This window comes from Ptychodera flava, chromosome 4 (assembly GCF_041260155.1).
Source record: "Ptychodera flava strain L36383 chromosome 4, AS_Pfla_20210202, whole genome shotgun sequence".
NCBI classification, from domain to species: Eukaryota; Metazoa; Hemichordata; class Enteropneusta; family Ptychoderidae; genus Ptychodera; species Ptychodera flava.
In genome coordinates, this window is record NC_091931.1 from 49,091,752 (window position 1) to 49,103,839 (window position 12,088).

The 12,088-nt window shown below is 35.8% G+C and overlaps 1 protein-coding gene across 2 annotated transcripts in view; it reads left to right on the forward strand.

Annotated features, from left to right (window-relative positions):
• Window positions 1-12,088, forward strand: part of LOC139132057 (inverted formin-2-like) — a 41,906-nt gene that overhangs the window by 27,486 nt on the left and 2,332 nt on the right. Inside the window, exons 4-14 of one of the 2 annotated variants that reach the window (XM_070698446.1) lie at window positions 1,275-1,410; window positions 1,803-2,262; window positions 2,579-2,721; window positions 3,106-3,273; window positions 3,965-4,050; window positions 4,312-4,412; window positions 4,685-4,755; window positions 5,165-5,337; window positions 5,813-5,930; window positions 6,460-6,624; window positions 11,903-12,022. The exons of the other annotated variant lie outside the window; for it this stretch is intronic. Coding sequence (XP_070554547.1) covers window positions 1,275-1,410; window positions 1,803-2,262; window positions 2,579-2,721; window positions 3,106-3,273; window positions 3,965-4,050; window positions 4,312-4,412; window positions 4,685-4,755; window positions 5,165-5,337; window positions 5,813-5,930; window positions 6,460-6,624; window positions 11,903-12,022 — 1,741 coding nt within the window. The remainder of the gene's footprint in view (window positions 1-1,274; window positions 1,411-1,802; window positions 2,263-2,578; window positions 2,722-3,105; window positions 3,274-3,964; window positions 4,051-4,311; window positions 4,413-4,684; window positions 4,756-5,164; window positions 5,338-5,812; window positions 5,931-6,459; window positions 6,625-11,902; window positions 12,023-12,088) is intronic. 2 annotated transcript variants of the gene reach the window in all.

Genomic DNA, 12,088 nt, shown 5'->3' on the forward strand with positions numbered 1-12,088 from the left:
CAAGAGTTATATGCAAACATCAGAATAGAAGTTTCATACATTTCTCTCTAATTTAGCTCTGATTTTGAGGAGGACGAGAAACCACCAAGTGAAAGGTCATAATCTCTTAGATTGTGGCTGTACCTATCACAAACATGTTGAGAGTTTTTGATTATGGCTGTCATGAAGAAATTTTTTAGCCTGTACCCAGTATTTCCCCTTCCGAGTCTCCCGATTAAGTTAATGTAGCAAAGCTCATAATAGCTGGATATGTCCTTTCGCGTATTGTTTTATCTGATGTCGTTTAGTGATGACGAAAAGTGTGGCCAGTAATAAAATATAAAAGGATATATATAGTTTTAGCATAAGTTTTAAAATGCAGGCCGGAAATTCTCAGCTCGAAACCATACAACATTGTAAATCATGGATTATATGTCATCGTTTATTCTTATGATGATTGTAAAAAATATATAAAAATACCCTTTGTATGAGGTTTATGACCCTCTTTGTCGAACCTTTGACCTCATCAAATAATAGATGACGCCCACCATCGTCGTGGCGTATCCCTACAACGACTTTGAAAAGCTGCGCTGTGCGGAATATTGGCAACGAGATTTCGAGACGTGCAGATTATTAGAGTTTGGATGTTTCATGAAAAAACTTTTTTTTGTATTTGAAGAAATTTGAAGCAAGCAACGTTGATTAAAATCACCATACTGCATTTTGTCTGTTCTAACCATATTGGCCTCTCCCGTGAACACGAGAAGATATTGTTCTGCAATTCTAGTGAAGTGAGATTATGTAAATTCGATCGTTGCTTGACATATACAGCAGAATTGCGGTGTCAATATTATAAATGAAATATAGCATATAACCAACCATGATGATGAACGGAGTGGCCATATAATTTGCTGCCATAATTTTCAGGAATCCGTTCAACTGTTGAGATTGAACAAATTTACTTACTGAGTACTCTTTTGGTCTCTTACAAGATGAATTCATAAATTGGTGCTTTTCCCTGATTTTTCGGATGGCTAAGGTTGAAAACAGAGCTTCCGACAAGAGAGTTAGTTAGAGGTTGCCGTAAAATTAGTAGATATGATGTCAGGCACGGTGCGTAATCTTTATAAATATTAAAGCATAATTGTATTGTCGTACAAAGGGGTGAAGAAATTGGCCAAACTAAGAAGATTATACTTCTGCAAATAACCATTGACCCCCCCACCCGATATAGGTGCGATAAGACAATGACGTCAATGTCAGATTTGCAAGCTATTATGGATTTCATTTTCAAGTGCTAGGTACGAGGATGACGCTAGGCTTTGTTTACAACTGAAGGTGTTTGATGAAAGCAAAGCTTTGGATGATGATGACTATGAAGGGATCGATATCAACAGCGCCATTGATGTCTTCCATGCTGTTTTCAACAAGGTAACAAATTTTGTAAAACAATTGTCACATGTACCATTTGTTTGTCGTATGATATCAATAACACAGATTATCCCTAAGTTGCATGTTTCCTAATGCAAGTCCATAGCGGCTTCTGTAATAGTCCAGACGCCTAGATGTCCATACCCATAGTCTTTACTAGCTGGAAACTGGAAAGGGTGAATGAAACACCTGGATGTTGCAATGACCAACTCTTTTAGTTCGGAAACGGGAATATTAATTTTGAGAACAATACTTGCACGGGTTTACATTTTACGTTGGTGAGTAGATTGAAAACTTGGCACTTGTGCTGGAACACTATGAAAAAGAGATGGATTGGATTTTTACATATAACACATAGGAAGTGTTCTTAGGGTTATTGTTTTCTCCGTTAGGTGAGTAACTCTCCACAAGGGATGGCGCTGTTGTCAATTCTACAGCTTTTTCAACAACTTGAACCCAACAGCCCAGTATCAGATGCGATCTGGCAGACAACAGAAAAATTCCTCAGGCATGCAAATGTCCTTGACAATGTGGAACAGATTGAGGGACTTCTTAACTTTGATAAGAAACGGAACAAAGGTTTCCACTTGACGAATAACAAGGAAATTAAGTCTGCCTCTAAAGCGTGTTCTGAGGCTCAACATTCTTCAACAACAAGTTCTGCTCTACCATCATCATTCGATATAGAAAAACAACCTCAATCAGCACAAACTCCGCCGCCACCCCCACCACCACCACCACCACCACCACCCGGTCAAATAGCATCTCCATCGACACAAGGGAATGAGAGAATGGTCAAACTGAAAGTTTTGCACTGGAGAAAGATACAACAATGCAAAATCAACGAGACAGGTGAGCGAAATGAACACAGTGTCAATGGTCGAATGAGTGAGCGGTGAAAAGTGCGACAGCTCAATGGCAGTGTGATCGTATGAAGTAAAGATAGCGCCATCAGCATTAAGTATCAACTCCCATTGATCAAAATATACAAATGAGAGCTTACATAACAAAAGATAAAAGTTTACGCTAAGAACAAGATTATATAAATAGTCCTATGAATTCGTGATTTTTGAGCTTAAAAACAAGCGCGAATTTAACTGTAGTTATAATTTTTAAAACAATGTTCTGTACTGTACTTACTTGATTGTGTTTTTCTCCCTCCACACAGACGACAATATATGGAGAAAGATGTCGATGACAAGTTCTTCATCAAAGACTCTTCCAGAATATGACAGAGTGGTTGAACTGTTCGTTCAACCTGAGTTCACAGTGGACTGTGCTAAGCCAAAATCAAAGAAAATTACGCATGAAGTAAGAAATTTGCGGTGTTTTTTATTGCAGCGATCACGTACATTATCTTATATAATGTTTCATTTAATAAAACAAAGATTTTGAAAGATCTTTACTTTGTGCGATAAGGTATATTCTAAAAGAACTTGTAAAACCACCAAAAAGGCTCTGTAAGACTGTCAAATTTCTTCTTTCGCGTCACCTACAAAATTTTCACGGCTCAGTGACAGCTAGTAGTAAATCAGGTATTGTGACAAGTGAAAACCGTTTTCTGGAAACTAGCAATTAAGTGATCACTCTCTCTTACTATTTACAAGGGGAGACTCTATCTCAAAGTTTGAACAAGTTTTGGCATATCATAACACACAAATTGAAACAAATATACATGCATGTTTTTGTCGACAGACTAACTTACTGAGTGACAAATGGATACTGAATGTGAACATATTGTTGAGGGGATTAAATATGCAAAAGCAAACCATCATTGATGGGATCAGGGAGGTAGACAGTGAAGTGTTGGAGGAAGACAAACTGCTGATGTTAAAACAACTACTGTCAAAGTCAAAATCGGAGGTAAGGTATATTTGCGGGTCACTTTGACAATGCAATACAAAACGGAAGCGCTAACTTGCTTCAAGCTTCAAAACAGATAAATTGAAATCAATGACGAGGATTAGTTAAGCTATCCGTCCCCTACATACATTGTATTACAAGGAGTATTCGATTGACAATAGTTAACATGTACAAGAGTTGTCAGTTAGTCATTACGGGATGAGTAAAGTAACTAGGTATGAAATATCCCATAGCACGGTACAATTCTGACCGTTGACTAGTGCATTTGAAGGAAAGAAAATATCGCTGCATCATCGTTTTGTCATTTGATTTTGACTTAACCGAAGTAGAGTGTATTCAAACCGCTTGGTGTGATCTATGCTATTTTGAAGTATGTTTTAAACATTGAAAAAGTATGAATCTTCAACCCAAAATGAGAGCCTAACCGACCCAAAGTGTTGAACTTGTATTGCATTTTGTATGGAATTGTGGCTTTCCAATATATCTATGCATGCCAAATGCAGAATTTATTATCATCTTATGTATTTTAAATGTACCATTCTTTCAAATAACAGTTTGCTGACTTTGTTATTTTATGATTTTATCTGCAAGATATAAAAAGCTATTTCTGTAGAAATCATTACAAAACTTCCTAAAGAAACACCAAAGATGCTGTCTTATATGTACATGTGTCTAAATTTCAATTTTGAAGCTTGGTAAGCTGACCTCTTACACCGGAGACAAAGCAATGTTAGGCACCGCCGAAAGATTTTTGCTGCAAATACTGGATATTAAAGAGTAAGTTAAAGGTTTCTGAAAATTTTATGAACGATATTAGTGTTGTAGCTGGCAACCGTCACCCTGGTCCCCGTGTTACACCCCTGACTGATAAGTCAAACAGCACTCTGCCGTTTAAAGATGCTATCCCTTGTAATATCATAAGTTGTTACATGTAAGATGTAACACAGCCCTCCACACACTGTTGATGTAATAACAGAAGTAATTGAGCGGTAAATGCACAATTATTATAATAACATTTTTACCAATTTCCATTTTCAGTTATGAACTGAGGTTAGACTGCATGTTGATGAAGGAAGAATTTGAAAGCAAGTTGTTTACGCTTGAATCTAGTTTTCACTGTCTTATCAAAGGCGGCAAAAGTGAGTACATATAAAGTCTCATCGATTTTATAGTCTCATTATTATTTTAAATTTTAATGTAGCCACTATATTACTTCGATTCCAGGCATTTTCCATGTGTTTAATCACAGTCTTTTTCGAGACTGAGAACATCAAGGAAGAATGACGTGTATGCTGCAGGATGCAAGAACACTGTCCCGATCCCCCCTTTTTATACAGCTTTATAGACAGGCTTTATGCCCTGCAAGCTATATAAATCCATTCCACTTTATGTCTTGAATTATTTCATATAGGTGTATTGGCGAGTAGTGCGCTTCAGGAGTTCTTGAGACTTGTCCTTTTGACGGGTAACTATATGAATAAAGTAAGTGAACGCTTATTTTCAGATTTAAAACTGTAACACGTGATAAAGGCACTGTGTCAATCTCCAGCTGCTGCGTGTTTTCTATGGCAGAAATTGATGGAGTTTCTATTTATCATAGTCTCCAAAGTAAGGTTGACAGTAAAACATTACAAAATAATGTTTTCTAATTCGTACAAAACTAAGTTGTTGAACCACTCTTTGTAAACCGAACACTTTGACTGCAATGTCGTCGTTCGGTGACTAGGTGCCGTAGGCCGTTAGTTCGAATCCCATCGAGAATTTAATCCGTTAAAGTTTGAAACGAATCTGTATCATTCAAGGAGGATTGTTTTTAACTTACAGAAAAGCAAAGTTTTTCCAATCGACTTTCTAATAGTTTCAAATGGTATTTTTTGTAATATTTCATTAGGGTAACTACGCTGGAAATGCCGACGGTTTCTCTGTGTTTTTCCTGAATGATCTGAAGGATATCAAAGCCAAGCAAGCTAGAGTTACTCTATTGCATCATTTAGTCCGTACCTTCGGTCAGGATAACTCCGAGGCACTGACAAAAGAATTGGAACCAGTTTCCGAAGCGAACAGGTTAGCTTGCCGTTACATTGGCATTAAATGTTCTTGTTATCTCCCTGTTCACGGGTGATTCAGAAACGTAGAGTTTATGTCATATTACATGAGGTCAAGGAATATGGAAAAACGTGGGACGAATAAAGCATTTAAGTGTAATTTAGTTTCCACAAACGAAAGTGTGTCGTGTTATTGTGTGATGTCTGCAAGTGAAATTCTATGACTTTTTAATTCCTGCAATGCATGGATTAAAAGCTGTGATGTGAACGATAAAAGCTTACAGGTGAATTTACTGTGTATGGATAAACTGCCATACTTCTCTACAACTTGAGGAAGGGTAAATACATGCACGACAGATATCACAATTGTCAAAATTAATGTGGCCTCGATAGCCAGTAAAAGCAGTGCGGACACATGTTAAGCATATTATGCAGGCCTGCTTGTTCACTCTATAGATTTAATTTCGGGTAGCACATTTTCTCTTCTCTTTTAGATATTCTCTCACAGAGCTCAAAACTGCAGTAAACATCCTTTCAGATGAACTCGACAAAATGCAAAGACGGTTATCGGAGTCTGTTAATATTCAGCGACAAATGAATGATTTTCTTGATGTAAGTCCCTCCATGAATTAACCTATAATATAATTTAGCAATGATAAGAAAACCACACAAATGTTCATACACGTTAAGGTAGTATGCGCCTCGAAAGTAAAAAGACTTAAACTTTTGCTCAAACTTTCCTCAAAGAATATTTCAACCATTATTTTGCATATCAATAATAAAAATCGGGGTTCACCGTGCAAATTTTGGTACTAGAGAAACAATTTACTAAGATTTACCGATAGTTGAAATTCAAAATGGCTGCCATCCATGTGTTAAGTCTATGGAGAAAAATAAAATTTTCGATTTTGGAAAAACTAAGACGTTTAAAGTTTTTTCTTACACCAAGATCTCTGACATGAACCCCAACAAGGGGTAGATCAGAAAACAATTGGAAAAGTTTGAGAGTCCATATAACTTTCCCTGCGGCACATTCTACCTTAAAGTCACCTGACAAAAGTCAACTGTCATAGTAATGTCGGTATTTGGATACTACACATCATCAAATCGTTACATTGACAAAGCTTAACTTTTTTATCAGGAAGCCTCGCAAAAATGCTGCAAGTTACAAGAGATCATACGGGAAACCGACGAACTGTCTGAAAACCTTGCAATATATTTCTGTGAAGATGTAAAAATGTTTACATTAGATGAATTGGTTTCAGTCATCGATAACTTCACAAACAATGTCGATCGGTGTCTAGAGGTAAGAACTAGAGGAAGAAATACTTCGTGTGTTTCGTTTTGATGACATCAACATAGCAACAAAACTATCCAAAAGTATGAATGTTAAAGTTAAAGCACGTCACTACATTGACATGTAAATAAAGTATTTATTGACGGTATTTTATATGATATCTCCCGATTTCCCCATGTCTTGAATCATGAGTTTTCTCAAAGATAGTTTAATACCAAGGTATCTGTCTTCTGCATTCAAAATATGCTCTGCATAGTCGGACTGTGTTTTAGTGGGCCGTTCCTTGAATAACTATACTAAAGTTTTCCATGTAACTAAATATTTTGAGAAACACTGAGCTTAACAAAGCAATTGTATCGTTATGTCCTTAAAGTGGTGCGGCATGGCAAACCCATTGTGCATTTTGTGATAAAAGCACCAAACTTGGCTCAGATGTGTCTTAATATGTGCTTAACAAATTCAGATACCGAGCCACTGAAAATCTACCAAAGCGTTGCCATGGCAACCATTTTTTCAAAATGGCTGCCAGACAGGTATTTCTCACCTAGTAAATGTCAACTAAATAAGTCGTTGGGCAACTTTAGGTTGAATAATTTCAATAAGAAACTGTGAAAAGAGTTATTTGAAAATTCTTCTAAATTTTCTTCACCACCTGACTTGTTAAACGGGAAAATACAGGCAAAAAACACAATTCTTATGCATAAAATGCACGGTATTAGATCCTATAAAAGGATGACGCTACGTAAGCAGTCAAGATATGTTAGGCCGTGGGCCAGAGGGGTCTACTTGCACCCCCAGGATAACAAACCTACCTTTTTAGAAGCCTTGGGATCCCTAGAATACGAAATAGAATTTTGACAGAAAAAAAAATAGGGATGCAATAACTGTTATGGTCAACTTTTGAACAGTACCGCAAAATAACCATTTTTCTATCCATGTGCTTTTTTCTTGTAGTACTTGTAAGTCATCTGCTAAGTTTTTTTAACGTAATCTGACTTGTCGGATATCATTAGAATGAAAATTTATTCCTCTTTAAAATGACATATGTAATATGCAATATATTCGATAGATTTTTTTTATGAAATGGGACCAAAACTTACCCAATACCCCAAAAATCTGAAATTCTACCAAATTTTTACCTTGGCATAACACAAAAGGCAACGCTTTGTATGACATCTGTTTATTTGCTACAAGGACATGTCAAAATGTGAAATAGACTTTTGATAGGAAAAATATTGGGATGCTATAGGTCTACCGGTCATATTTTGAAGGGTACCGCAAAATTACAGTATTGCCAACTCGCATGCATTTTCGTTTAACCTGTCTTCTTGTAAGTCATCTGCTGGGCTTATTTTTTACATAACCTAGCTTGTGGGCTAACATTGGAAAGAGATTTTATTCTTCTGTTAGATGACATATTTTAATATGGAATCTTTTAGATGACATATTTTAATATGGAATATCTTCCATAGCTTTTATAAAATATGACCAAAACTTACCCTATACCCCAAACTTTATATTGCAAATTACTGTCACTGCTTATAAATCAAATTCTACCAATTTTCACCTAAACATATCAAAAAGGGCAATTCTCTATATGCAATCTGTTTTATTTGCTACGGAGACATATCAACATATGAAAGAGACTTTTAACAGAAAAAGCATTGGAAAAGGGAACTGTAAAGTCAAAGTATTGCGAATCGCATCTTTTTTGTTACATGTCAAATTCTACCATTTTTAACCTAGATATATAATAAAGGATAATGCCTTGTATGAAATCTGTTTTATTTTCTATAAGAACCTGTCACAAATACGAAATAGACTTTTGGGCAATGCCTCGTGTGAAATCTGTTTTATTTGCTACGAGGCCATGTCACAAATATGAAATAGACTTTTAACTGAAAAAATATTGGGACGCAACAGCCGTCACAGTCATATGTTGAAGGGTACCGCAAAATCACGATTTTGAGACTCATGAACATTTTTGTGAAACCTGTCTTTGTTTAAGTCATATGCCGAGCCTAACTTATACATAACCTGGTTGTGGGGTATCATAAGTAAAGCGATTTATTTTTCTTTGAGGTGACCTTTTGTAATATACAAATATCCGTTACAGTTTTCATGAAATAGGACCAAGACTTACCTAATACCCCAAAAGATTACATTTCAAATTACGGTTATTATCTTACGTTCTACCATTTGTTTTTGTTCCACACAATACGGAAGGCAATATAATGCTTATGTGAAATCCGTTTTGTTTGTATTAGACGTAAGTCAAAATATGAAGTGAACTTAACATGATTTAGTCGCCACTGGGATCATATTTCTAGGGGTACACAGATACGGCAAATTTCCTGAAACATATACATTTTTATCAAACACGTCTTTATGAAAGAAGTCAGCCAAAATCATAGTCACGGATGATCTCAAAATATTATCAGTATCGCATATTAAATTATTTTGTTTCAAGTTTGTTTTGTAAGATTTGACCTGAAAAGTTCTTATTTGGAACTCTAATTTAATATTTTTGGCAGAACAATTTTTGAAAACTAATTATGGTATGTGTTCTACTCGCTGTAATGGAGATGAAAAAAGAAAGGCATTATACTGAGTTATACGACCAACTGAATGACAAGCAAGGTGCGGAAATTAGCCTTTAAAGGTTTTGTTTTCTAAACTGTATCAATGAGCACAGCTAATTCAACAGTTAAGCTGATCCAGTAATCGTTCCTAAACATTATACATTACATCAAAATTACCTGGGCGTTCCTGAAAAAAAAACTTGTATAGATATATCAGAAAGCTGGACTGTCTTCATAAACAGAATATTATGGAAATGATATGCCTGATATTTAGCTGCTCTAGTTATCGTTGCTAACTTCATAAAGTGTCTAAAGATATGTCATATAGCTTGGCTTTCTTCATTAACAAAAATGGGGATATGTCCAATATTTAGCTGCTCTAATGATAATTTCTAAACTTCATAAATAAGTAGAAACTTAGCTAGCCATTCTTAAGTACTTTATGGCATTCTTTAGTAAAATATTTTCAGGATATGTCCGATATTGAACCGATCCAATTATCGTTTCTAATCTTTACGAATTAAATCAAAGGATGTTCTATAGTTTAAAAGCATGTATATGATACTTGATTGATCTCACTATTGCTTCTACACTCAGTATACTTTATTAAGTAGTTCCGATTTAGCTGGGCTGACATGTTCAAAACGTTCAAAATTTGGTAATAGCTTTTCTGTAATTGTGTGTTACTGAATGTGCAAATGATTTATTGTGAATACTGAACTGCGTAAAATCTCTAAGGTTTATGTTCAATCTGGACTGGCGTGTCACTGTTTGTATAGGAAGGTTCCCATTTGATCAGACAATTGGCCAGCCAACACTACCTTGCTTAGGTCTTGGGTGGATAACAAGAAAATGACTGGCAAATATTTAGGATTGTCGTTTAAACTTGTTGTCTTAGCCTATGTAAACGCCATGGAAAGGAATAAAATACTCGCCAGCTGACTAGCCATGTAAAAGCAAGCAGAGATCCGGGGAGTGCCAAGCACGGACATGACAGACAAAAGTGCAGCATTGTGTTTTAACTTTGCTTTCCCTACCTTTCATGTTTGTTAAAACAAAAGAAAGTGGAGTAATACAGTTTAATTTACGGTGCCACGTTTTTTGCATTTCAACAACAAATTATGTACGACCAAGAAATTACTACCAAAATATACCATGTTCAAAATATTATAGGCATGAATCCATATATATATTTATTTATGCAATAGACCATTGACATTGAAATAACTCTAAAACCAATATCTAAATTATGAAATAGATATCAAATTACACAAGATTAGTTTCATGTGAAATGAATTATGGAAAGTAATGTATAAAAGATAGTACATATAGCCAAAAAATAAAATAAAAATATGATCGTGTTCTCCATGTGGTCAAAATTTAAACGGCTGCACTTATGTACTGATTGTAGTTACATGATAAATCTCTAACATTGACAATTATGGGGATACATAAGAGATTTCCGCCCAGAATGTTATTGTTTTTAAAGTTAAAACTAGAAGGTTTGTTATACAGTAAATACCATTGTGCTTTTTGGTATGTAGGCTTACGCGTGAATGTAGATGAACAAGAGTGAGAGATTTGGTTAAATTCCCCCACAATTTTCCATGTCAGGCCTTGCGATTTAACATCCTGCAAAACTTGTCAATGGCTGACTTATAAAAAGAGCCTGTTCCATGTTCTTCCAATGGATGGAACACTCCATCCATTGGAAGAACATGGAACAGGCTCTTTTTACACTCGGACGCATCATACTCTCCCCACCACAGCCATGGGCCGATCTAGGCCTATTTGCAAAACCTGGTGAGTGTCGCACGTACCAGCTACAACTCTAAAAATGCTTAAAACTGGTGCATCAACGATTACAAATAAGAATAAAAAAACTCTGAATAGTACCTTCTGATAGTCTAACTACACAGAACAGCTGACAGCTGATCATCGTATAAAACATTCAATTTGACAATTATGAATATTCCACTTTTGCCTTGTTGCAACCATATTGTCAATAATTTTATTAAGAGAACCCGTTTTTCTGGTAGAATGAAATTATAAAACAATAAAAAATGCAAATAATAATCTCAATATGCATTTATGATGGTAATACATCCACTATTCACTGCAGAATCATCCGTAAGAGCAGCAACTACGGGATTTCACAGTAATTGATGGTCGTCATATTTAAAAATGGCCGCCACACCAGAACGAGGCTCTAACTGTGAGGGATCGGTATCAAAATTGATTTTAAAACAAAAAAATATGCAAATGGTAATCTTAAAAGGCATTTATGATGGAAATACGTCCTTTATTCACCACAGAACCATCTGTAGAGCAGCAAGTATGGGATTTTATAGTGACTGATGGTCGCCATATTTAAAAATGGCCGCCATACCAAAACGAGGCTCAACCCGTGGTGGCTCGGTATCCAAATTGATTGATATCATGATAATCTACATTCGTACCAAATTTTATGCTTTTATCACAAAATGCACAATTGTTATGAAAATTTTGGTTATGCCGCACCACTTCATTTGGACCTTCAGCCTTACGATTGCATTAAAGACGTAGGCCTTATCTGCATTGCTGAGATGAACTACGTTTTAGGCCTACCAGTAAATTACCATTAAATGGCACGTGTCAAAAGTGAATAAAGAAAAGAGATATGTTTTAATCGTTATCTGAGTATCGTCATCATTTTACTCAAACAGGAAATCAAGAAGTGGGAGAAGGAAAACGCGACAAGAACCACATTGGAGTGGGAGGAGGAGGTCGATGCACCGATCAAAGAAACGTGTATAATCGACATGTTGTTGGATTACATAGCTACGGTAATGTAAAATAGACACTGTAATTGTGGATCAATTATTGAACGGTTTTGAAACGAAACATTAACA